The sequence below is a fragment of the Mesoplodon bidens genome, assembly GCF_964165515.1.
Source record: "Mesoplodon bidens genome assembly, chromosome: 2".
Lineage (NCBI taxonomy): Eukaryota > Metazoa > Chordata > Mammalia > Artiodactyla > Ziphiidae > Mesoplodon > Mesoplodon bidens.
This window is the reverse complement of record NC_138177.1, coordinates 153,699,542-153,725,754: the sequence shown is the minus strand read 5'-3', so window position 1 is coordinate 153,725,754 and position 26,213 is coordinate 153,699,542. Positions and strand designations below refer to the sequence as shown.

The 26,213-nt window shown below is 56.9% G+C and overlaps 1 protein-coding gene across 4 annotated transcripts in view; it reads left to right on the top strand.

Moving 5' to 3' along the window:
• KCNQ4 (potassium voltage-gated channel subfamily Q member 4) overlaps positions 1–25,839 on the top strand; it is a gene marked incomplete at its 5' end in the record, with an annotated part of 54,090 nt that extends 28,251 nt beyond the window's left edge. The window contains 13 exons of one of the 4 annotated variants that reach the window (XM_081224235.1): positions 3,298–3,388; positions 4,039–4,165; positions 4,373–4,548; positions 5,190–5,315; positions 5,726–5,836; positions 6,029–6,124; positions 9,123–9,211; positions 13,549–13,605; positions 17,913–18,133; positions 19,865–19,964; positions 22,155–22,286; positions 24,784–24,913; positions 25,489–25,839. In XM_081224235.1, coding sequence (XP_081080361.1) covers positions 3,298–3,388; positions 4,039–4,165; positions 4,373–4,548; positions 5,190–5,315; positions 5,726–5,836; positions 6,029–6,124; positions 9,123–9,211; positions 13,549–13,605; positions 17,913–18,133; positions 19,865–19,964; positions 22,155–22,286; positions 24,784–24,913; positions 25,489–25,701 — 1,669 coding nt within the window. In that variant the 3' untranslated portion in view covers positions 25,702–25,839. Of the gene's footprint in view, positions 1–3,297; positions 3,389–4,038; positions 4,166–4,372; positions 4,549–5,189; positions 5,316–5,725; positions 5,837–6,028; positions 6,125–9,122; positions 9,212–10,967; positions 11,130–13,548; positions 13,606–17,912; positions 18,134–19,864; positions 19,965–22,154; positions 22,287–24,783; positions 24,914–25,488 lie in introns of all 4 variants that reach the window. The other 3 variants (XM_081224234.1, XM_081224236.1, XM_081224237.1) reach the window with 3 other exon arrangements.
• Positions 25,840–26,213: the final 374 nt, after the last annotated feature.

Here is a 26,213-nt window from a genome sequence, read left to right as displayed (position 1 = left end):
GAGATCTGGATGAGTACGGGAGCAATAAATAGGCAAAGGAAACAGCAAAGCAAGTGCAAAGCCTGGAGATGGAAAACCTTTTGATGTGTTCCAGGAATGACAGGGAGGTAGAATGGCTGGAGCACAGTGATGGAGGGGCTGGAGAGGAGCAGATCAAGTTCAAGGGCTGGGTGGGACCGGATCTCGCAGGGCCTTGCTGGACATGCTGAGGAATTTTGACTGCCGCTCTCTAAGTGCCATAGGAAATCAGAGGAGAGTTCTGTGGAGAGTCCTGGTTTCCAGCTTTGCTTTGTAGGAAAATCACACTGATTGCTTTGAAGAGGGTTCCAGTTGGGCCAGAGTGGAGGCAGGGAGACCGGTCGGGGTGAGATGATGGGGGTTAGTCTGTCCAGGGCTACATTCTGTAGTTAGAGCCAATAGAAATTGCTAAAGGACGGGATGTGGAGGGTGAGGGAAAGGAAGAGTCAAGGGTCACTCTTAGATACTTGGCCTGAGCCCCTGGATGGAAGGTGGTGCCACTCCTGAGATGAGGGAACCGGAGAGGAGAGAGATTTTAGGGCAAATTGAGAGTTTGTTTTCGGACACGTTGGGTTTGAGAGGCCCCTGGACAACCGAGAAGCGATGTTGAGCAGGCCGTTGACAGGTGAACTGGACTCAGGGAGAGGCCGCCACACCCTCACACCTGCTAAATGGCCAAGGCTGGGGGCGTCCCTGGTGGCACAGTGGTTAAGAATCCGCCTGCCAATGCAGGGGACATGGGTTCGAGCCCTAGTCCAGGCAGATCCCACATGCCGTGGAGCAACTAAGCCCGTACGCCACCACTACTGAACCCATGTGCCACAACTACTGAAGCCCATGCGCCTAGAGCCCGTGCTCCGCAACAAGAGAAGCCACTGCAATGAGAAGCCTGTGCACCGCAATGAAGAGCAGCCCCCGCTCACCGCAACTAGAGAAAGCCCGCGCACAGCAACAAAGACCCAACGCAGCCAAAAATAAATAAATAAATAAACAAACAAATAAATAAATTTATTTTTAAAAAGTGGCCAGGGCTCTTGTGGTACAGGGGTGGGGACAGAATTTAAAGGTTTCCCCCCCCCATTTGTATTTTTAAGGAAATGCATTTTAAAATTGATGTTAGTTTGTTATTACCCAAGCAGCCCATGTTTATTCTTTAAAAATACTAAGAAATGAAGATAAGCAAAAAGCAAAACAAAAGCCAAATCATTCTTAATTTTGCCACCTAGAGATCAGCCCTGCTGACTCTTGGTATGTGTATTAAAAAAATCTATATTTTAAAAGTTGGAATCACATTGCTTTAAGGTTTCATAATCTGCTTTTTTCACGTATAACCTATTGTGAAGCGGACATTTTAGAGATGTGTACTATCGACATGGAAAGAATAGTGGTGAGAAAAAAAAGTTCTTGAAACACTCAGCAGGAAGCCCCAAACGTGACCCATTTACCTGAGGTTCTGAGGTCAGCTGAGCAGTGGGATTGAAGGATTTCTGTCCAGGGCTGGGGTGAAGGCCCATCAAAATTTGGCTGCAGGCCTCCCAGAGGAGGGGGCTGGATGGAATAACCTCAGGAGTACCCTTCCGCCCCTGAGCCCTGGGTCGGTGGTGGTCCCCATTCCCGGTGGATGCAGCACTGGGTTCGCTGCGTTTTCTGTGGTTAATTATTGAACATGAGGAGCTGGTGTTCTCCCCCACCTCTCCCTGTGCCTTACGTCTTTGCTGACTCACCTCCTGCCTGGAACTGGCACAGGAGGCCTCCTCTTCCTCACTCATTCAACCAAAACCTTTTACTGACATCTACCACCTACGTCCTCCCCCCTGGGGCATGTGCTGGGCTGCAGCCCTATACCTGCCCTCCATGCAGGCTAGGAGCCCTGTCCAGGGAGGTGTAAGTGGGCCGGGGTGGAGCCACGCCCTTCCCATGTCCCACCGCATCCCGCCGTCAGCCCCCACTTTACGGATGCCGAGACTGGCTCAGAGAAGGCAGGTGACTTTTCCAAGGTCACACACACAGCAGGGCCGGAATTTGAACCCGGGTCTCTCTGACTCGGAGCCCATGCCCCTGCCGCGAAGAAATACGAACACAAATAAAGCGCCATAGACAGTGGCTTGGGAGGTGAGCGCTGGGAGGGGCGTTCTGAGGGAACAGTGGGATGGGGGCATCCCAGCAGGAGCGCTGGGGCGAGGGGAGCGTGAGCAGCATCTCATCAGGCTCCAGTGGTGAGTTGTTTCAGGCAGAATGCAGTGTCAGCATTCCCAGGTGGGGACACTCTGGGGACACTTTGGAGAGGCTGTAGGTCTGTGCATTTCCGGAGAAGCCCATTCCCTCTGGAGCCTCTTCCAGGAGCAACACCCCCATCAAAAGGAGGAGTGCTTCCGGGAGGCCAGCCTCGTTCCCTTTTGCCGCATCTGCAGCCTGTGCCCCACATCCTGTCTTCCCTCACATATTCACATTCTCCCTGAGTCCAGCAGCTTCTCTCCTCACGCCCTTTCCCCTCTTCCCATCCACTGGGGAGTTGGAAACCCTGGCTCTAATCTCACCCCTGTCCTGGACATCCTGGGTGACCTTGGATGAATCCCTTTCCTCCTCTGGGCCTCAGTTTCCTCATATGTGCAATTAGGGTTGAGGGAAGTGTCGGATGAGTTGGATCCTAAAGTTCCTTCCATTTCTAACCATCTGGTTCTGGGCCACTCAGTAGCTTCCCACTGCCCTCCGGGAAGTTCCAGGCCTCGATGGCACGGCTCCCTGCTGCCTGATTGCCCTCCACACACCCTCTCCCCCTCTGCATGTTCCCTCCCTACCTGTCTTCCCCAATCCCCTTTCCTTCTGTAGCTGTCTCAGTATTTAATTCCATAAGAACCCACGAAGGCAGAGGCAATTGTCCTCATTCTGCAGGTGAAACCATGCTTCTGCCATCTTGGAATTCATAGGAAAGGGGGGATTCCTGGGTCGCTCCCTCGGCCAGCCCAGACAGACCTACCACCCACAGCTCAGTGACCACCTCTGTGAGTGGCAGCTGCTGCATCAAGGGCAATTGAGAGGGCTGTAAGGTGTCTGTGAGCTCAGCAGCCTCCTGGAGCTCAGGGGCTTCTCCCTTTGGTGTCCAGCACCAAGCCACAGCTCCAGGGAACTCTGATTCTTAGTCGGCTTTCCAGATTATTCTTCCCAAATGAAGCTTCCCTCCTCCTCCTCCTCCTCTGACTCTGCAGCCCCCTGCCAGAGGCTCCTTGGCTGCCCTGTCCATCCGGCAGTCTAATCCTCTCCTTCATACTGCTATTGCAGATTTTTGCTGGTCTTCAGCTGCCTGGTGCTGTCCGTGCTGTCCACTATCCAGGAGCACCAGGAACTTGCCAACGAGTGTCTCCTGATCTTGGTGAGTGCCGGAGTCTGGGTCTGAGGGAGGCTGTGTCGGGGTAGCACCTCTGGTCTGAGGGTGAAGGTGGAGTAAGGCTCCTCATACCATGGCTCAGAGAGTGGCTTGCTGTGCTGTGTTCTCTGACCTGGTGGCTGCCCCTCTCTGGGCTTCATCCCTTGCTTTATAAAAGGTGTTGGGAGAGCTCCCGCCTCTATGCCAGGGCTTATGATGGGCCCGGAGGAGAGCCACTCCTTCTCAGGATCAAAACTGCTAACACCACCCCTGGTGTGATGGGGGGTTTCCCCCTAACGGGAAGGGCCTTGGAGGGTCACAGTGACAGACAACCCCTTATGTCACCTGGTCAGGGTTACAGAGGCTGGGATGGCTGGGAGGGGGAGGGCGGGATGAGGAGAAGAACAACCCAGACAGCTCATGGGGACAGCAAGGGAGGACAGATGTGGGCTTTCAGTCTCTTTGGAAGACATGGAAGAAGCCACTTCCTTCTGGAATCCTTCTCAGGTCCATCCAGGTGTAAGAGCCTCCAGGAGAGGTGGTCTGAGGAAATCCTAGTACCCCTAACTCAGGAACTCCGGGCTGGGTGGGTGCTGTGTGACCTAGACCCCGGTCCTGAAGAGCGGGGACCAGAACTCAGGCCCCTGGTCCCACAGGAATTCGTGATGATCGTGGTGTTTGGTCTGGAGTACATCATCCGCATCTGGTCCGCTGGATGCTGCTGCCGCTACCGAGGATGGCAGGGCCGTTTCCGCTTTGCCAGAAAACCCTTCTGTGTCATCGGTAATGGGCCTACCCAGCCCCGCCTGACTCTTGACCCCAAGCCCCAGGGTTAACACCCTGACCCCAGGACCCTGGCTGCTGACACAGACTCAACAGACCTTCCCAATCGCCCTCTCGGCCCCAGGAACCCCCAACCTCGAGTCCAGGCACGGGGTAGGTTGGCTCCCCTGCGCTGGCCATGACCTCGCCCGCTCTCCACCCCTGCAGACTTCATCGTGTTCGTGGCCTCGGTGGCCGTCATCGCCGCCGGCACGCAGGGCAACATCTTTGCCACGTCTGCGTTGCGCAGCATGCGCTTCCTGCAGATCCTGCGCATGGTGCGCATGGACCGCCGCGGCGGCACCTGGAAGCTGCTGGGCTCGGTGGTCTATGCTCACAGCAAGGTGAGGCCGGGCGTGTCCGGGGGCGTGTCCGGGGCGGAGCTGGTGCGGCAGCTGGAGGGGCGGGGCCGAGCGGAGGCGGGGCCGTGGTAGGGGAGACCAGGGACCCAGCGTGGGCGAGGCCACAGGGGCTACCTCGGGGGGCGGGGCAAGGGCGGGGTCTGGAGGGGAGGTCAGGACCAGGCCAGGAGGCGGGGCCTGAAGGGCCGGGCTTGAGAGTCTCAATCGGAAGCTTCGGGTTTGGGGGTCTACGCTTACAGCGAAGTGGGGAGCTGGAGCGGGGTCTGAGGGTGGGGCTGGGGCGGGACAGGATGTGGGGCGGGATGGAAGCATGAAAGTGGGGCTTGGGGGGCGGTGCAAGATAGGCTTGTGGGCGGAGGTCTGAGCGTGGAACCTGGAGGGTCAAGGGCAGGGCCGGGGCGTGCTCTGATGTTTTGTGAGGGCCTCGCTCTTCCTTGAAGGCGGGGCAGGGTCTCCTTGAAGGGAGTTGCTGAGAAAGAAAGGCAGGCAGAGCCACCTCCAGGGACTTCCGAGAGGTGGGTACTCTTATCCCCTTTCAGGACGCCTCCCATAGGCCATTCTGGGAGCCGTCCACCTCCCCACCTGTGCCAGGTGTGTGGTCTCATCCCTTGCTGACCCCACAGGAGCTGATCACCGCCTGGTACATCGGGTTCCTGGTGCTCATCTTCGCCTCCTTCCTGGTCTATCTGGCTGAGAAGGACGCCAACTCCGACTTCTCCTCCTACGCCGACTCGCTCTGGTGGGGGACGGTGCGTGAGGGTCTGTGCAGGGCCGCCCTTCTCCCTGGGACCGTCCCCGGCCTGATCATCGTGACCCTGACCTAGGGGCCTGTCCCTGTCCTCTCGACTAAGGCTGGGACCTTCGTGACCAGCCTCTGTGTTAGTCCTCCAACTTTCCCAGTGGACCAGCATGTGACCCCATCTAGTTCCCTACATCAAGCCCTTGTGAACTGTACCGCTCTCCCCCACCAGCACGGGGGAGAGGGAGAATCCATTTATGCCTCTAACCAGCCGCCGTGACAAGTCCTTGTGACCAGTCCCTGTGGGCAACCATGGAGGCCCCCTCCCTTGTGATCAGGCTCCCACCTGCCTGTGACCCAACAAGCTCCTGTGGGTGGCCCCTGTAACCAGCCCTGCAGGTAACCTGTTTGTGTCCCCAGATTACACTGACGACCATTGGCTATGGTGACAAGACGCCACACACGTGGCTGGGCAGGGTCCTGGCTGCTGGCTTCGCCTTACTAGGTGTCTCCTTCTTTGCCTTGCCTGCTGTGAGTCCCCCTCCACTTAGGATGGCCCAGCCCTGGGCGGGGGCGTCCTGGGGGACAGATCCTGCTTAAGCCCCGTCCAGCATTTGCATGGGTGGTGGCGGGCACCTCAGATGGGCAGCGGTGGGGGCACCTTTGCTGCCTTTTGTTGTCCCCACCATCACCATATTCCCCGAACCATGCCTCTCGTCCTAGGGCATCCTTGGCTCCGGCTTTGCCCTGAAGGTTCAGGAGCAGCACAGGCAGAAGCACTTTGAGAAGCGGAGGATGCCAGCAGCCAACCTCATCCAGGTACAGGACGCCCAGGAAGCCCCTGAAGTGAATTGGTGTGTCAGCTCCGTATGGTAACCCTTGTGTCCCAGCTTCACAACTATGACTCCACTTTGAAGCTCAGAGAGATGTGACTTTTCTGGGGTCACATGCCAAGTCAGGGACAGAGCTAGGACGCTGGCTAAGATTGTCAGACATTTCTCCCTGCACCACATGCCCAGTTCAGGACTAGCCAGAGCTGTCCCATTGACCCACTGCAACCCCAACTGTACATGGCCTGAAGTGGAGTGGAGACTGGACAAGAGGCCCTAGGTCCCTAGTGGAAACCCAGTCCAGACACCCATCAGCTGTGCAGTCATCAGTAAGCCTGTTCTACTCCCAATACCTTAATTGGCCCCGCAAGCACCCCCACAAGTGAATGTTGTAGCTACAAACCAAGAGAAACACCTTGAAAGAAAGACATGGTTCTCTGAAGAGCATTTTACAGGGGACCTGGCCTGATCTGACCTTAAAGGGGAACTCGGGGATGTCTACACTGGGAAACTGACACTTGAGCAGAGAGCTGGAGGATGGGTAGGAGTTAACTAGGTGAAGAGGTGAAGGGGGAAGCCTTTGAGGTAAGGGAACAGCGTGTGCAACAGTCCTGTGGTGAAAGGGAGCAGGGTGTGTTTGGCAGGAAGGAAGCTAGTTGAGACGGGAACAGAAAGCTCAAGGAGGAGTGTACAGCGGACGGGTTTGGATAAGTGGGCGAGGCCTAGACCTGAGGGCCAGAGAGAGGAATTTAACATTTTCCTAAGAACAATAAGGATCCATTAACAGGTATGGAGCAGGAGGAAGGGGTGACATGATCAGATATGTGTTCTGAAAGGTGGTGAGTGGATTGGAGGGTGACCTGGGTGTGTGGAGGGAGCAGATAAGAAAGAGGCTTTGGGAACAGTCTGGGTGAGGCGGGGTGGCGGGTGACTTGGACTAGGGTAGCAACAGATGAGATGGAAGGAAATAGGCAGATGCTGCATATTTAGGAGGTGAAATTGGTGACATCAGGAGTGAGGGAGAGGGAGATGGCAGGGTGACTGGCTTACCTGACTGGATGGTGGATGACCCTCCTCACTGGAGGGGGACCAGACTTGGGGCATGAAGAGTGTGAGTTTGGCTGGGGCATGCAGAGTCTGAGGGGCCTCTGAGCCCCTGAGGGGGGATGTTGAGGAGGCCACTGATGTACTGGTGTGCAGCCGAGGTGAGGAATGTGCTGGGCCTTGTGTGCAGATGATAATGAAGTGCTTGCCCAGTGGGGAGAGGAAAGAAGGAGAAGAGAAGATGGTCCAGAGCTGGGCTTTAAGGAACCTCAGCACTTCGTGGCTGGGTGGTCAGAGTTGAGCCACCCAAGGAGGCAGAGAAGGAACAGCCAGACGGGTGGGAAAAAAGCAGGAGTGTGTGGGCTCAGTTTCCCCCACTGTCTGAGGCATTCCGACGGGGCACGGGCTGAGGCAAGACTGATTTTTTTGTGACTCCGTGACTCAGCCTTGTGCAAGAGAAACCTCTGCGAGAAATAGTTCAGGGAACATATGCACAGCCTGCCTCGGCCTGCTCCCCAGCTGGCCATGCTCTGACCCCCCAGCCCAGGTCTGACTCAACGCCCCCTTATCTTTCCTCCCCAGGGTGGAACCCCCCTCCCATCTCTGCTATCTCCAGCCACCAGCCCAACCTTTCCTTCTTAGCATCCCTTGGGGCACAATGGCTGCTGTTCCCTGGGGGCTGGCCTTCCGAGGGGCATTGTAGGGGCAGGCGGCTGGCACTGGCCGGGCCAAGAGACAGCTGGTATTGTGGTGCCCATAATTAATGAGACAGCTCTGGCAGCTGCTCCCCAGCCCAAGCCAGGGGCCTAGGCAAGCAGGAAGTAAAAATATTCCTGTCTTGGGAGGGTGCCTGGCCAGTGAGGTCAGCAGTGGGCCGTCCCTTAAGGACAAGAGGCACCCGAAGAAGGGTCCAGTTCTGCTTCCTCCTGCCCAGCACCTCCCATGCCTTCTTGCCCTCGCCAATCACCCCACTCACAGTCCCTACCTGGCTCTTCTCTTTACCTGGGGGGAGAGGGACTGTCCTTCCTCTTGTCTGACCGTCATCCCTCCTGCCGCAGAGGAAACCCTGCAACTTCATGGATGCTGAGGGGTTGGTAGGTGATGCTATTTCCTCCCCTCGTCAATCCCGTAGGCAGTGACAGGCAGCTGGGAAGGAGGGGGTGGGGTTATTATTAGTAACAATGGTTTATTCAGTCAGTGTTCATTCCCCAAACGTTTGCAGAGCACCCCTCAGGTGCCAGAGGATACAGTGCTGACCAAGACACAGCTTACAGTCTAAGGAGAGAGAAAGACATGAATCAAGTACACAATGAATAGATATTTATCAGCTGTGGTAACAGGAGATAACAGGAGTGTTTAAAGGGGGAACTTGGTCACTTTGTTATAAAGCAGAAACTAACACGCCATTGTAAAACAATTATACTCCAATAAAGATGTTATAAAAAAAGGGGGGGGAACTAGGTATTAAGTGCCTACTATGTGCCATGCACTGCACTTGGCATTTAATATACATTTGCCCATTTAGTCCTCACGACACTCTGTTAGGTAAGTAGTGTTATGTCCATTTCACAGATGAGGAACCTGAGGCTCTGCACATTTACTTAATTTGCCCACATGAGTAGGTGGCAAAGCTGGGATTGGAAACCCACTTCTACCTGATGACAAAACTGCAGCTCTTAACTCCCATGCTCCAAGGCCTCTGGCTCTGATGCTGACTGTGCGTCACCTTGGGGCAGTCTTTTCTCTCCAGGCCTCCTTCTAGCCCTGCTGGTGGCTATGGAGTTGGAACTGGCCTCTGGCTCTGAGTACCCTCCAACTGGCCTGAGGACTGGGTTCTTTTGGGGGCAGAGGGCTGGTGGGGGGCTGAGAGGCCTCTCTGATGCCTTGTCCCCACCGACCTCCTTCCCCCGCCGACCTCCTTCCCCTTTCTTCCACACCACCAGGCTGCATGGCGCCTGTACTCCACCGACACGAGCCGGGCCTACCTGACAGCCACTTGGTACTACTACGACAGCCTCCTCCCGTCCTTCAGGTAGGTCCTACTGCAGGGGGAAGGGGAGGCGGGTGGCTGGTAGTAATGCCTCTTGGGGACAAATGGCTGGGACTCAACCCTGGAGGGGGGCAAAGGGGTGACAGCTCCCATGGGAGCATCTGGGGCTGGCTCTGTAGATCCTATGTCACCCAGAGCCTGGAACGTCCTCTCTACCACTCTGCTATGCCAGGGAATGCGGTGACACTGGACACAGGGTATGGGGTGGAACCCTGCCCTGCTGGCTGAGCCCTGGGTCCTGGGGTGTTGGCAGGCCACGTGCTCACCCAGAGTTGTTGCCACTCAGGGCAGTGGCCCAGGCAGCTCACTCCCCACAGTCTGAATTGGGGGCAGTGTTAGCGCTCGCCAGCCTGGCGTATTGCAGCTGGGTAGAGACAGCGTGGTGTGGGCAAGAACGTGTGTGCCATGTTGGGTACAAGCACCCACCCCAGCACCCCCATGCGTAACTGATTTTACTGTCCCAGGCAGCAGCCTTAGGGCCCAGAAGTGGGTTCGCCCCACTGGCCCAGGCTGGGGTAAGACTGCACGGGGGTGGCTCCACACAGGGGATCATTACTAGCATCACCAAGGTTTGTGTGGCCAGGTGCCTGGCCAGGCCCTGAGGCAGGAATGAAGACCTTGGAGAGCGGCTCAGTCCCATGGGCAGGCGGGCAGTGAGCAAGGCAGGGCCAGGCTGCTGCGCTCAGCGTTTTTGCCGGTGCCTTTTTTGCCTCATTAGTTTTCCAAGAGCAGCTGTTGCGCGATCCCACTCACCCCTGCACCTGGCTGCCCCCATCCCCGCTCCCTCTCAGCCCCAGGAGCTTTCCAGGGGAGCAGCAGGAGAGAAGGGGCTGGGAAGGAGGGGCTCCCAGAATCACACTGGTTCCCCCCATCTCTCCACCTAGCAGAGGCAAGCTCCCACCTTAGAGACAGGGATGGTGGTTAGATTAGAAGGAGCCGTCCTTTCTAGAAGTAGTCCTAAGGACTCAAGGCCAGGCCTTGGGGAGTGGGGCAGGGGCTGGTTTGTTAGAAATATGACGTGTGTGATGGGGAAGGAAGATTTGGGGAGGTGGTCTTGGGTCCTCTGGAAAGAGGAACAGAGCTTGGTTTGGAAATTCTGGGTCCACTGATCCTCCTTTTCCCTGGACCTCAGTTTCCTCATCCGTACAACAGACGAAGAGGACAAAGAGGGGAGATATCCTTCTTGGGTTATAGAAACAAGAAAGTTTGTTATAGAAACAAGAAAGCCTGAGAGTTAAGAAGCTGAGCCCTCATTCTAGTCTCCAAGAGCCCAGCGGCAAGAGTGAATGCTGCAGGAGGAGGAAGCTGGGCTGCCCTATCAAGTCTCCCTCCTCAGCCTCAGTTTCCCCCTAAAATTCAGTCGGATCTGGAGGGCGAGGATTTCAGGGCTGCCGCTGGCCTCCGGGTGGGCACAGCTCCACGTCCAGGAGCTCGGCTTGCTGAGCAGAGAGTGAGGTGGATTTGAGCTCGCACCTGCCCCCTTGGGAGGGTGCCCTCGAGTGGCGCCCATCCTGCACAGTCATACTTGGCACCCTTGAGGGTTTCCCAGGAGCTAAGTATAGAGAGAGAGGGAGGAAAGCTAGTCTCCCACCCCCACCCCTGCCCACGCGGGCCTGGGGTGTTTGCCGAGCACCTCCAGAGAGGCAGGGCCTGGCAAGATCTGTCAGGAGCTCAGTGCCCTCAGGTGAGGGGGTGGTGCCAAGGCCCTGCCTGCTGCTGACGGTGCCCTGTCCTGCAGAGAGCTGGCCCTCTTGTTTGAGCACGTACAACGGGCCCGCAATGGGGGCCTACGGCCCCTGGAGGTACGGCGGGCGCCAGTACCCGATGGAGCGCCCTCCCGTTACCCGCCCATTGCCACCTGCCACCGGCCGGGCAGCACCTCCTTCTGCCCTGGGGAAAGGTAGGGTTCCCCCCGGGGCTGCCACTTCCTCTTGCTTCTCCTCCTCCTCTTCCATTCTCTGTCTCATCCTCTCTCAGACCTGCCTCCAGCCACTATGTGGGTGTCTGGGCCTGTGCTGGGGACTCCGAGGCCTTGTCATGAGGCCTGGACCAGTTGTCGTCAGAGGGTCTGACAGGTACAGAACGAGGGTCTCTCTGGAGAGGCCAGAGTGGACTCATCGTTTTGTCACCTTGGGTTCCAAGGGTCTGAGTGGGGGCGATGTCCACACCATCCTTTCCCATCACCTCCTCCATTCATTCCCTTGTCCTCTTTCTTTCTGTTTCCACGACCCCCTCACTCTTCCATCCCTGCACTCCCATCCCTCCCGGGAAGCTGGAGAGAGGAGGAGGCCGCTGGCCACAGGTGCTTACGGCTCAGGTAATCGTGGACACCATACTGGGGTGTGAGGGCAGGGACCCCCCCTCCCCCAGCATGTTCCTCTAGAAGGGGCTTGACGCTGAACTCGCCTCTCGGGAACGAGATGCCACCTGGAAAGAGAGCTCTGTGACTAAGAACTGCCGTAGGGCCTATGTAAACTCAACCAATGACTGATGCTCTTGTCTTGTGCAAGCCTTGTCCACAGCTTTGCTAATCCCAGAGGGTCCTCCTGGGATTCTCCCACAATGTCTTTCTTCCTTACAGAGGGACATTTTGCTGTCCCAACAGTCTCTTTCCCCTTGACCTGCCTCTCCCGGAGCTTTTGCATCTTGAAAGAAGAACAAAGAAAGAACAATGCTTACCCTCACGTAAATGTTCATAAATAGTGGAATTTCAGGCATATTTGGATAAGGGAGGCCCACTAACTCACAATATGGGAAAGCGGCTTCTCCTGTAGAGGTGTAGCTTTGAGGTCAAGGATTCAATCCCCCCGCCACCACAATCACCCCGTTGCCTACCCATCCCTTTGTTTTGTCTCATCTTTACATATCATCCCTGAATCAGGCAGGTGGACATCTGGGCCTTGAGCCTCAGGTGTGATTCTGAGTCCCAGGCCCAGAACAAGGGAGGGGAGAAGAGGTGAGCCACTCGGGGATCAGAAGGTGGAGGTGCAGTGAAAGCCTCTGCTGCCTGGTGCTGTGTGTCCTTGAGAAAGTCATCAAGCTACTCTGAGCCTCTGGGTTCTGGGCAGAAAATCAGCAGTTTTAAGGCTGATCAGGGGCTCTGGGTTCTCTGGGTTTCCGGGCTAAAAGGGCCTGGGGAACAGGGAGGAGGGGGTTCTGGTGCAGAGGATGCTGGGAGCAGAATTCCTTTTCCGGTCTCAGTGAGGGCACTCCTGGCCAGGGGCTGAACAGGAAGTGGGTAGAGAGGGAGAGCCCCTCCTGGTCTCTGGGAGGAAGGGAAGCATGATTGGCCAGGGTAGGCTGGGAGTTCACTGGAAGAGGGTCCACGGTGCAGCCCCACTTGTATTCTTTGTCACTATCTGAATGTCCTACAGTGTTATCTCCACACCCACCCAACCATAGCTGACAGGTAGAAACTCAGAAGTTTTGGCATTTGGGCACCACGGCCCACGGCCTGCGCCAGGGCTCTCTGTAGCTTCAGTTCACTCTGGTCTCACTCTGCCTGAGTAGGGAGACACTGAAAATGGAGATTATCCTGGACTCCAGCACCGGTACCACCCCCAACAGCTGCTCTGGGTCTCTGGCCCCCCCCGAGGCCTAGGAACAGATGACCGCCGAGAGCTGGGCCATCACTAACTCCCAGCCTGTGTCCGTCTGCCCTGCAGTGTCTGTGTGGCTGGGGCTTATGGTGCTGGTGGTGGAGTGTCCCTTCTTCCCAGGGACGCCAGGGGGCTGAGCTGGGACTTCTAGGAGATCAGGCACCAGCCTCAGGCCAAATGGCCATATCCTTAATCTTGGCTCTCTGGGCCCTGTGGGGTGGGTGCCCAAGACAGGACCACCACCCCCCCACACACACACCCCTGGTTGGCCACACCTTTAGTGGTGCTTGTGGGTGGATCCAGGCTGAGTACGTTCCCAGGGGTACACGGAGCAGGACTTCCTGAGGGGTGGCATTGCAGGGCCAGCACCTCTCTCTCTGGGTTTTGTGATGAGGTGCTAAGACAGTGGTTCTCAAAGCATGGTCCACTGACTCCCTGCATCCGCATCCCATGGGACATTTGTTCAAATGTCCACGGAATGAGCATCTCTGGAGAAGAGGCACAGAATTCTGCATATTTAATGTGCTCCCCATGAGATCCTTATGCAAAGCTGGAGAACCTCTGCATTCTGGGCATGTGGGCTGGAGGATGATTTGAGCTGGGGGGTCCTTCTCTCCCACCAGCCACGGGAGGCCAGCCGCATCCTGGCAGCTCCTCATGCTCTGCCCACCTGCCTCCTTCCCACTAACCTCTGTTTGTGTCTTGTTCTCAACTTTCCAGCCAGATGTTTAGTAATAAACGGAGTTTCTTTCGGATCCACGCCAGCTGGAGACCGAGGTACCCCCTCGCCTTCTCCTGTTCCCGTTCCTCCTTGCCCCACCCATTTCTGGGGCTGGAGAGGCGGACAGGATGGGCCAGAGACAAGGTGCATGTGCCTGCCGCCTGCCATCTGCCTTGGGGCCCTGGTGAGCCCCTCACCTTCCTGGGGATGCCTCTGCCAGGTCTGGTGCCCAGTCTGCCAGGGCCTGGTGCCCAGTCTGCCAGGTCTGGTGCCCAGTCTGCCAGGAGGGACACGTACAGGAGCCTTGGGATGAGTTCTGGCTCTGCCGCTGACCCCCCTGCGTGATCTTGGCCAAATTGCTTCCCTCCTCTGGACCTCAGTTTCCCATCTATGGAATGGGCAGATTGAACTAGAGGCTCTCTGAGGGTCCTTCCCACTCTGACTTTTGCCGGGTCTTTAGCTTCCTGGCTCCCCACTGACCACCTAGATCCTAGCAGATGCCTGAAGGAGCTGGGATTGGCACCTCCTTCGCTAACTCCAGAGCCCAGTTCTTTAGCTGCCTCATTTAGCCACTACATCCCTTGGTACGTGCCCTGTGCCAGGCCCTGCACTCGGAATACAATGATGAATAAAACATTGTGCCTAGAGAGTTGCAAAGAGTAACTGCTATTCTGTGTGGTGAGCACAAGTAAAGGCAGAAGCAGAGGGCCTGCGGAGCTTGGGTTAGGCATGTCACCCGGAGAAGGCCCCCAAAGGAGTGGGTGTGAGGGAGGGCCTTCCGGGCCAAGGAAGCGACGCGCACCAAGGGGAGGGGCTGAGAGAGAGCGCGGCTTTGGCAAAGAACAGGCAGCCCAGCGTGGAGGTCGGGAGCTGAGGCTGGGTCACGAAGAACCCAAGGGCCCCGTGTGAGCTTTATCCTGTTGGCACTGCCTGGCAGCTTAGGCTTACAGAGTCCTGGGTTTCCCAAAGTGCCTCAGGAGCCTCGTGGATCAGGGGACCCGTGAGGAGGAGATGGGTGACGGAGCTCCTGGCTGCTCTACCAAGAAGCAGTGTTTCTTAGGAACGGGTTCTGGATCTGAGCCTGGCTAGGGGACCTCGGGCATAAGCCCTCTGTGCCTCCGTTTCCTCCCCTGTAAAATGCGGACAATCGTAGGGTCTGCTTCCGTTCAAACTGTGCCTGGCTCAGAGGAAGTGCTATATAAATGTCGGCCTCATGCAGTTTGGTATGTTATGATATGAGCTTGGAAACCATGGCTATAGGACACGGGCACATGCTGGAGGATAAAGCTGAGGAGTCTCTGGGTCAGATCTGCCCCTTTGCAAGATTCCTTGGGATGTGTGGGTGTGGTGGGCAGGAAGGGTGAGGCCAGGCAACAGCCACGTGCTGTTTCCCAGTCCTGAAGAGAGGGGCTGTATGCAGTACCAGAAGGGGTAGGCTGCCTCCCCCGACGCCTCCACCGCCGAGCTTGGCCTTCGGCAGGGAGATGGAGTCCTTAAAGAAATCCCTGTGGGAGTGAGCACAAGGGCTGGGTCCAGCAGAGCAGTCAGAGGGCAGCCAGTGCCCCGAGCTTACCCTCTCGCACAGGGAAGCCCCAGTCAAGCCCACACATCTGTCCCCCAGACACCAACAGACGCTGCAATCAGTTTCTCACTGGCACCATTGATGTTTTGGGTCAGAAAATTCTTTATTGTTGGGGGCTGTCACATGCATTGTGCAGCATGTTTAGCTGCGTTCCTGGCCTCTACCTAGATGCTAGGAGCACCCTCAGAGTGACAACCAAAAATGTCTCCAGCCAAATGTCCCCTGGTGAGCAAAACAGCCCCCACCTGAGTATCACTGCCCGAGACCCTATCCTGGCGGCTTGTCCCAGAGAAAGAACATAGTCTCTGCAGTCACAGAAAACTGGTTTCCAGGCCTCGTTCCATCCAGAGGAGCTCTATGACCTGGAAGCCGAGTCACCCCCTTCCATATCTGTAAAATAGGGGTGGTAACTCTGGAGCCCGCCACCTGAAGTGGCCGAGAGCTGAAAAGGCTCAGGCAGTCAGAGTGGACCTTGTGTGTTCTGAGGAGCCGGGGAGGGAAGGAGCTCTTTCGATGTCCACTGTGTGTGCCAGGTTTCTTTCCATTTTCTTTGAGCTTTTAGGCTCCAAAGAGGCTGACATGAGCCATTTTCTGGGCGCTGCCCAAGGAGCTGGAATCCAGGGCCGCCCCTGGGAGAACAGTGCCTTGTTACCTTGAAGAGGAGCCCAGGGTCTCTGGCTGGCTGGAAGGTTACAGAACCCCACAAACCACGCTGGAAGCTCCTTCAACCATCACAGAATCAGAGCTGGAGAGGGACCTTTCAAGACCTCTAGGGCAAGCCCCCGCCCCCTTCCTTTATCAGTCCTGCTGAGTGCAAACTCAGTCTTGCTCGCACAGTTCTCATGACAGGGAGGTCACCCCCTTCCCCCAGAACACCATTGGAGTGATGTGCCGGTCACAGAGGTCCAGAGTTCTGGGCCCTTGGCTGAGTGTCAGGGCCTTCTCCACCCCCCTCTCTTCCTCTGCCCCTTGGAAGAGGGGAGGACAGAAGGAGGGGCTGCTGCACGGACGGGGTTGGGGGGTGCCTGCCAGCATGAAGGGAGCCTGAAGTAACCGCTCTGCGGAGGAAAGTTTGGGAGAGCCAACCTCAAACTTTGGTTGGAATCTTTGGGATGTGCTGAGGGGATCCTGGGCCAGCAAACAGCATGCTGGATTGCAGGGGCCGCCCTGTCCTTCTCTTCTGATATCTTCAGGGCTCCCATCCTTGACCTGTAACCTCTCCCCTCTGGGCAGAGGTTCCTACCCCTAAGGATGGCCCTACATCCCAGTTGCCTTCCTGAAGGCACCTGCTGAAGGTGCCCCTGGTTTCGAGGTCTCCCTCACCTCAGCACCTCGGCCCTATACTCTGTCCCCCATGCCCTGGGCATGGAGGACCATGGCTCCCACTCTGCCCTGAAACCAGAATCTGTCCTCTCCTCAACCCTGGATCTGAAAGTCCCAGAGACTAGGTGACACAGTGTCCTCCCCCAGCCCCGGGCCCATCTCAGAATTCCTCTCAGACTGGCTGGCGCTCTCCTGAGCCAAGGCCCTGGACCTCTGGGGTGGAAGGGCCCCATACGTGTCTGAAGGGGCCCTTCAAGTGGCAAGCCACAGCAGGGAGGCAGTGGTGACACCACAGCTCATGGGATGGGGATGTTTGCATAGGTCCTATTCAGACAGCGACAACGTGGTCCTTGAACCTCTTGGACACAGAGTTACTCTACCAGGTATTGGTTAAGTGGGGAACCTGAGGCCTCCCCTCACCTGTCTTCCTCCAAGATTTGGGGAATGGGTGAGGAGTTCGGGCGCGGGAAGGGAAGTCTGAGTACACACACAGATAGGCACGCATGTGTTCACATATACCCAGAGATGTAGATGCTGGTGAACTGCAGACTCGGGAGGCTGGGGGGGTCACATGAGCAGGTCGTCAGTCTGGGTGGGCAGAGCTCAGGCAGGGGAGACCACAGAAGAACAGGTTATAGACCTTCACTAGGAGGAGGGGCACTAGGCATGGCCTGGGCATACTTGTGGGCCCATGCTGGGCCAAGAACCCCAGCAGGCCAGTGCACTGCACACCTCCAGGGGCACCATTCTCACTGAAGTCTGAGTGATGGAGGCTTTGGAATTTTGCAGTGCACTGCCTGGACAACTGTACCAGGTCCTAAAGCCCTGAGCTGACCAGTGTGGGGTCAGATAGCTCCAGCGGTGGGCAAAGGAGGAAAATATAAATTGACACGTGTATACACATGCCAACGTAGGTACACACACTGACACCTGTGTGCATGCAAGCACACACCCTACACATGCACATGCCCTCAACTCCACGCAGCCCGCCCCTGTGTACAGGGAGGAGCTGGGGGCCTAACTCAGTGTGCATGGCCAGGTGAGCTTCTCCATCCCTCAGCAGCCTGTCTGCCCCCAAAGGGGTCACCACCTCCAGCCACCCACCTGCCTGGGCCAGGCCCAGCTCCCCAGTCCCCCTGTCTGTCTCTGACTCCCTTCTTGGGTTTCTGTCACTTTCCACTCTGACATCTGTCTCCTGTGCACCCCTTATCTGTCTGGGCAACAAGGGGTGGGAAGTTGGAGTGGGGAGGGGAGTTGTTCAGACCGACCCTGGATCAGCTTCTCAAAGGAGTCAGGGCCCCCCTCACTACACCCTTGTCCCATCCCAGGAAGTCTCCCCTTGGTGGAGAATCAGCCCCAGTAGCTGCCCCCAAGCCCTAAGTCAGCAGTGTCCCCACTCGCACCGGCCTCCAGCTCTGGCTAACTTGGCTCTCTCCCCCACCCGACCTGCTGTGCCAGCAGCCGGATGGGTATCAAAGACCGCATCCGCATAGGCAGCTCCCAGCGGCGGACAGGCCCCTCCAAGCAGCACCTAGCACCTCCACCGATGGCCACTTCCCCGAGCGGCGAGCAGGTGGGGGAGGCCAGCAGCCCCACCAAGGTGCAGAAGAGCTGGAGCTTCAATGACCGCACCCGCTTCCGGGCCTCCCTGAGACTCAAACCCCGTGCCTCCACTGAGGGTGAGCCCCTGCGGGTCTGGGGCCAGGACCTGCTGAGGGTGGCAGGGTGGACACAGAGTCTGGGCTGGGGGTGGAAATAACTTGGTTCTAGCCCCAGCTTTGCAGCAGATTGACTATCTTTGGGCACCAGTCTTCTGGTCTGTAAAATGGGCATCATAATACCTGCTTTGCTGATGCTCCAGACAGTTTGAGAATCAGAGGAGAATGTAGAGGTGGCATTTGGTAGTGGTTAGGAGCACAGACCTTAGAGCCAGGCTGCCTGGGTTTGAATCCTGGCTTTGTCACTTATCTTGGGCAGGTAACCTAATCTCCCTGGGCCTCATTTTCCACATCTGTAAAATGGGGACAAGAAGCATATCTACTTCCTAGGATTGTTGTGAGGATTAAATGAGATTATCCACAGTAGGTGAACAGAAGAGTTCTGGAATATAGTAAGTGCCCAAGAAAAGCTAGAAGTATTATAAACATGCTCTGGAAGGAGCAGGAAGCCATCCTTGCTGAACTGAGCCCTGTGTACAGCCCCATGCTGGATTATCTCGTTTACTTCTCTCAACCCTGGGAAGTAGGGTCTGTCTCTATCCCCATTTTATGGATGTGGAGACTGAGCTCTCTCAGCTAGTGAGTGGTAGAGCGGGTATCCTCAACCACGTCTGTCCAGCTCCATGGCCCACACTCCCCACCCTGGCCCTCTTCGCCAGCCAGGCCTGGGGATGTGAGGCTGTGAACCTGGTGGGGTTGCTTTTAACTGGTTAGAGAGGTCCCTTTTTTGAGTTCGAGCTTTGCTCGTGACTTGCACCGTGACCTAGGTAGGATACTGCCCCTTTCTGTGCCTCTGTGTCTTCTTCTGGAAAACAAGAGGGTTGGACCAAGTCCCCTGGAAGACTTCTCCCAGCTTTGACCTGCTTCAGGGCCCTGGGTGGGAAAAGGAGTTGGGGGGGTAGACAAGGATGGAGGTCGGGGACGGGAACCTCGGAGGGAGGGGACCCAGCCATGCTGCCTCTGTCTGTGCTGTATCAGCCCCCAACATGCTGCTGGCTGAGCACTTGGACAGCCCTTTCCTGGAAAGTTACAGAACCCCACAAACCAGTCTTTGGGAGGTGCTGGAAGTTTGGGCATGGCTGGTGCCCGGGGCCTCCTCTTCCCTGCCAAGAAGCTGCCTGGTCTCCTGCCCCTCCTGCCCCTGTGAGGCCAGGATAGCATTACCTGTCTGTGCAGTGCAGGGCACCAGCCTCGGAGAAGCTGTTTCTCTCATGGGGGCGGGAGGGAGCATGACTTGGTTTAGGGGCTTCGTCAGTAGCAGAGCTGGGGGTGGGACCCAGTCCCTTGATTCGCTCCTGGCTGAAGGATGAGGCTGTGTGTGCAGTTATGTGCAGAGACCTCAAGCCCCTTGTATTTGGCGCTCACTGGCCTGCGTGGGGGGACAGGTGGGACTTCCTCTAGGGCTGTGTGCAGTTTACCCTGGGCCAGACCAGATGTGCCCTAAAGCAGCTCCTGCCCACCAGCCACCAGGCAGATGTTTACACGGGGCAGATGGGCATGCAGCAAACTGAGGTTTTCACTCTGGGTAGGACAGCTGGGGGGGCCAGAACCTGGTCTGCTCTGTGCCCCCAGGAAGGTTCTGGGCCCTTCCTGAGGCTCTGTCTCCCTCTCCATACCTCTAAGGGTGGTGGTAGGGGTTGAAAATGGCCCCTTCTGCTGCCACCACCTATCTCCCTACCCCTGACTTTTCAGAGGGCCCCTCGGAGGAAGTGGCAGAGGAGAAGAGCTACCAGTGTGAACTCACAGTGGACGACGTCATGCCCGCTGTGAAGACGGTCATCCGCTCTGTCAGGTGAGCCTGAGGCTGGAGGTGGGCCACCCACTGCTGCTCCCCATCTGGGGCCTGCCCTCATGGCCAGGCCTGGCCTAGCTCCCAGCACGCCAGCTGCTGCCTGCCTGGTACCCTCAGTGGAAGGTGGGTGGGGTGGAGAGGTGGCATATGGCTCCCAGCAGGGTTTGCGCAGACTCATCGTGTCTGGATGGCTGGCCGGGTGGGGCGGTGGGCACCACTGCCCATCATGGTCTCTCTGCTCACACCTGCGGTGTCCTCTCTGCTTCTCTCCCCTTCCTCTCTCTTACTTTATGTCAGGCTCTCTTCTCTTTATTTCTCTCTCCCTAGCTGGTATCGGCATCTGCCTGTTTCTCCCTGGGTCTCTGTCTTACATGCAGTTTTGCTCCATCTCTGTGTCTCAGTCTCATCCTCCTCTTGCCTCTGTGACTCAGACTTACTGTCTCTCCTTGGGTGTCTTGACCTCTGCCTGTCTGTTTTCCCCAGGACTTCCTCCAGAGCAGTGTTTTTCAAACCACAGGTCACAAAAGTTTGAAATCAACTCAGTGAAATCAATTTAGTGGGCCATGGTCAACATTAAAAAAAAAAGAATAGAAAGTATCAGAGTGCATCCCTCATAGTAAGAATAAAAACATTTATGAAACTTCTATTTCAGTTGTGTGTGTGCATGTGTGTGTGTGTGCGCGCGTGTGTGTGTATACTAGCTTCTGTAAACTGTATTTCTTATGGTGGGTCTTGGTCAAAAAGTTTGAAGGCCCCTGCCCTACTGGCTTTACTGGCTGTCTCCCTCAACAATTCAGGGGCGGCCAGAGTCTCCTGAGCCCTTTAGCCATACAGCCAGGGATCTGGCCCCAAGCTCCTTGGAATGGAGTTCTGGCCTAGTCTCTGTCTCCACCCTGCCGCTCCAGCTTCACCCCTAGGCCTTCTAGGCTCACCCTCTCTCCTCCCTGCCTCATGCACTTGCCTAACCCTTTTAAATCAGAGTCAGCTGGACACCCTCCTCCCAGAGAGTGTGAGGCCTCTCCCCACCTGCTTTTTACACATCCTGTCTCTCCCCTCCAAGTACCCAGCTTCGGGAACACAACGCCTGAGCTGCCCTCTGGCTCAGGTCAGCTCTCTTTGACGCCTCACACCCAGCATGCCCCAATCCTGTTCCTCCTCCCATGTCCCCATGTCAGGCAGTGGCACCGCCATCCACCTGGTGCCCAAGCCACGGGAGTCATGCTGGACTGAGACTCAGAAGCCTTTCAGTCCTCTCTCCTGCACTGCTCAGAGCTGTCCTGTGTCTCCACCCCACTGCCCTCTCCCAGCTCTGCCCCTGCAGTGGGTCTTCCCACCCGGGACTCTGCCCGTCCGGGGCATCCTCCACACAGGCGTGCAGAGGATGGTTATGCTGAAGCAGAGGAAGCCACACGGCCGTCCCCACTTCCCCGACCTCCCAGGGCCCAGTCGCTGCCGGGGATTCAAAGCTCTTCAGAGTACCCCCCCGGGCCCCGCCACACATACACACACCTCTCCTGCCTCCCATGGATTAACCCCTTTCCTTCACATCCTGTTCCAGCTACTCTGAACTGACTCTCACTCACACATCTCCTTGCCTGTCTGTGTCCAGAAAGCCTCCCTTCACTCCCCTCCTCTTGCCCTGGGACTGCACAGTATCACTCTTAAGACTTGTCCCCTGACCTCCCCACCCAAGCTCTCCCTTCTCATGGTCCCCAGTCCTCTTTCTGCATTCCTTGACATGACCCTTGTCACCCCATAATTGTCTGTGTCCTCTCCGTCTCCCACCCCAGACCAGTGTTCCTGAGGCCAGGGATTGGATCTGATGCCCTTTTGGGTGCCCAGGGTCCAGCACAGCATTGCTAACAGGCATATGCAAAAATGTCTTCCCCTAAGCTGTCATCAGCAACAGTGTTCACAGATAGATGCCTACCTTGTGCCCCACCCAGCAGAGAGAAACCAGGCCCAGTCCCTGCCCTCCCAGGTGACTGCAGATACAGGCACATTAAAGAATACCAAACAAACTTAGGGGTCCGGGGCAGGAGCGCGGTGGGTAGGTAGGCAGGCTGGACACCCAGCAGTGGCTGTTTGCGGTGGCCCAAGCAGGAGCTGCCCTCGTGCTGGACAAGGTAGCAAAGGACGGACAGGGGCTGGAAAAGAATCCCTGTCCTCTGAGACCCCCTCCCCCGACAGGATCCTGAAGTTCCTGGTAGCCAAAAGGAAATTCAAGGAGACGCTACGACCATACGACGTGAAGGACGTCATCGAGCAGTACTCAGCAGGGCACTTGGACATGCTGGGCCGGATCAAGAGTCTGCAGGCCCGGTGGGTGAGCCGGCCTCCGACGGGGGAGGGGGGCAGGGCGGCCGCGGCACCAACCCCCGCACAAGGTCCGCAGGAGCCTCTATGCCGGTGCCCGACGGAGCACCGAGCGCCCCCTAGGGGCCGCTGCGGGAGCTGGAGTTTCTGGCCTGCAGCGCGCTGCAGCCAGAGCCCGCACCTGTTATTGAACCTGAAGAAACGCCAAGCCGCAGGTCCTCCCTGCGAACCCTACTGACCTGCTTGCCTCGGGAACGTCTTTAGATGACTGTTTTCTGGTCCTGAAGTAACAGGCTTAAGATAACCAGTGACTTCCCATCTCCCAAGGGAGTAGGCAAATTGTCCTCAATGCTGCTCACCTCTTCCCTCTGGAATCCTCCAGCACCTCTTCTCTCCACCCAGCTTATAGGTAGATTCTCACACCAAGACCCCGATCACCTACAACTCGCCCTTTTCCTCTTGTGGCTTGCATTCTCACTGCCCATTCATTTGTTCTCTCAAGAAATAGTTATTGGGTATTTATTTGTTACTTACCAGACAGTGGGGATATGGTAGAAAGCAAATGGCTCCTCCCTCATGGAGCTTTCATGCCAGCGGAAGGAGAACAGATGATAGTAAGTGAAACTAGAATATGTCAGATGATGATAAAGGCTAAGGAGAAAAATAAGGGTTCGGGTGTTGGGATTTGTGATTTTTAAATAGGCGAGAAGGTGACATTTGAGAAAAAAAAAATTGAAGGTGAGGCAAACAGTCCCATGGTTGTTGTTTAAATAGAGAGTTTCCAGAGGTAACAGCAAGTGCAAAGGGTTTGAGATGGGCAGGTGCCTGGGGTGATGATTTAGGAACAGCAAGCAGGCCAGTGCGCCTGTCCTGGCATGAGGGAAGCAGGAGATGAGGTTAGAAAGCTGATGGCACTTAGACTATATAAAGCCCTGTAGGCCACTGCAAAGATGTTGGCGTTCATCAGAGTAAGATGCAAGCATTGGAGGGCCTTGAGCAAAGGACTGATGAAATTTGAGGTATATTTTAAAAGGATCACCCTGGATGCTGTGTGGAGAATGGCCTATAGGGGCTAGGGCGGAAGCAGGGAGACCAGTGAGGGAGCTACTTCAGACATCCAGGCAAGAGACGATGGGGACTTGGACCAGGTGGCAGCAGTTGAGGTGGGGAGAAATGGTCATATTCTCGGTATATTTTGAAGGTAGAGCGGACAGGGTTTTTGGACGGGGTGTAAGAGAAAAAAAGAGAGAGAGAGGGAGAGAATCAAGGATAAAGCCAAGGTTTTGGCTTGAGCAAGAGGAAAAAAGTTGCTGTTTACTGACATGGGGGAGGTCAATGAGTGGAGCAAGTTTTTTTGTTTTTTTTTTTTGCGCTACGCGGGCCTCTCACTGTTGTGGCCTCTCCCGTTGCGGAGCACAGGCTCCGGACGCGCAGGCCCAGCGGCCATGGCTCACGGGCCCAGCCGCTCTGCGTCATGTGGGATCTTCCCGGACCGGGGCACGAACCCGTGTCCCCTGCATCGGCAGGCGGACTCTCAACCACTACGCCACCAGGGAAGCCCGAGTGGAGCAAGTTTTGATCAGGAAAGTTGGGACATGTTGGGTTTGTGATGCCCATCAGACATCTAAATGGAGTGTTATCTGGCGGAGGAGTGTGGAGTTCGGAGGAGAGGTGTAGGCTGGATATACAGATTTGGTGTTAACAGTGTATAGAGGAATTGAAAATCTGGAACTGAAGACATCAGTTAGCGAGTGAGAGTAGATAGAAAAAAAGAAGTCCCAGGAATGAGCCTTGGGTCCTGCAATGTTTAGAGGTTGTGGAGATAAAGGAGGAACCAGCAAAGGAGACTGAGAAGGAGCTGTGAGTGACGTAGGAGGAGAACTGGGCAAGGCTGATGTTTGGGAGTCCAGATGAAGAACATGCAGGAAGAAGGGGTGATCAGATGTGCTGAGCACTGCTAACAGGGCAAGTATAATGAGAATCAAATTTAACAACGTGAAGGTCATTTGGGAACTTTACAACAGTAGTTTTGGTGAAATGGTGGGAATGAAAGCCTGATTGGGGAGGTTTTGGAGAGGAAGGAAGGAGAGAAACTGAAGATAGAGGGTAGAGATAACACTTTCAAGAATTTTGCTATGAAGAGGAGTAGAAAAATAACGTGCATCCAGCTCCAGCCTTGTCCCCCTTATAACTCATATTTCCACTTTTGTCTCTCCCTCTACCCAGTCCACCGTTGCCTGCCTGTCCTCCCATCAGGCAGCTGTTTTACTTGTCATGCTTGCGTGTGGTGCCTTTGCTCGCCTGGTTGGAAAACCCTCAAAGCAGCGGCCGGGTACCTCCGTTTAACTCGGCCTCCATTTGGCAGATCAAACTGGCCCCTCCCTCAGATTGCCTGTTCTCACCTTGCAGGATGTCTCTCCCCTTTCAGCAGGCAAACTCGAATTCTTGTAGGAGAGAGTTGTGGCGAATGCCTGGGCCCTTTGACAGTTCCCTTTCCCCACAGGGTGGACCAGATTGTCGGCCGGGGCCCCGGGGACCGGAAGGCCCGGGAGAAGGGCGACAAAGGGCCCTCCGACACGGAGGCGGTGGATGAAATCAGTATGATGGGACGCGTGGTCAAGGTGGAGAAGCAGGTGAGTGTCGGAGGGAGTTTCGCTGGTGTGGTGGAGCTAGTCGTCGACCGAGAAGCTCTGGAAGGCCCCCGGGTCAAGCCCAAGGGAAGGGTGCGTTTCTCAGAGCAGCCCGGAGCACCCGCGGGGCAGGTATCCCCTGCCCGACCGACCCCGCCCCACAGATAAGCCCCGCCTCCCAGGAGGCCCGCCCACTCCTGCTAAACGACCCCGATAAACCCACCCTCTCCGGCCAAGCCCCGCCCTAGGATGCTAGCGTCTCAGATGAGCCCGTCGAAGTCCCACCTACTTCATTTGACCCCCCTCCTCACTTGTCTCTGTCGATCACCCGGACTATCCCAACCAATCAGAACTAAATTTCGTTCGTGGGGGGCGGGGCGGTGAATAAACCCCAGGTTCCCAGCTTCGTTCCGCCCTCCGGCCAAGCTCCGCCTTTCCTGTCGCACCCCCTCCCGGAGGAGCCGCGTCTCCCAGATGTGACCCTCCCCGGGCAAGCCCCGCCTCCCAGCCGCGTCCCGCCCCCAAGTCCCGCCTCCAGTCCCGGCCAGGCCCCGCTTCCAGCCGCGCCCCGCCCCCAGGTGCAGTCCATCGAGCACAAGCTGGACCTGCTGTTGGGCTTCTACTCGCGCTGCCTGCGCTCTGGCACCTCGGCCAGCCTGGGCACCGTGCAAGTGCCGCTCTTCGACCCCGACATCACCTCCGACTACCACAGCCCTGTGGACCACGAGGACATCTCCGTCTCCGCACAGACGCTCAGCATCTCCCGCTCGGTCAGCACCAACATGGACTGAGGGGCTTCTCAGGGGCGGGGTAGCACACGGCCAGCCTCCTCGGCCTGGCGCTCGGACCCAACCTCTGAGGCCTCCGGACTCCTCTCTTACTTGAACTCGCTCCCTCGTGGGGAGAGAGGCTACACGCAGTATTGAGCTGCCTGGGTGGGCGAGATACCCGATGTGGGTGCCAGCGACCCGCCCCACCTCAGGAGCGTGAGATACCAGGCTGCACGGAGGGCAGCAGCGGCGGCTGTCCCGCGGCCTCTGGGCCCCCCAGTGCCCTGCCCGTTCCATCAAGGCCCGACACGGCCCGCCGGGCAAGGGCACTGCTCCGGGAGTGGGATCGGGGCGCTGGGGCCCTGGGCCCTGACTCAGCTTCCAGCTATGCAAGGTGAGGTCTTTGGCCCGCCCTTTGGACAGAGCAGGGAAGCCTTCCCGCCAAGTCCCCGCCCCACTTGGGGGTGGGCCCACGGTGCCCACACAGGTACCCACAAGCACAGGACCCTGCCGCAAGGCAGGTGGGCACCATA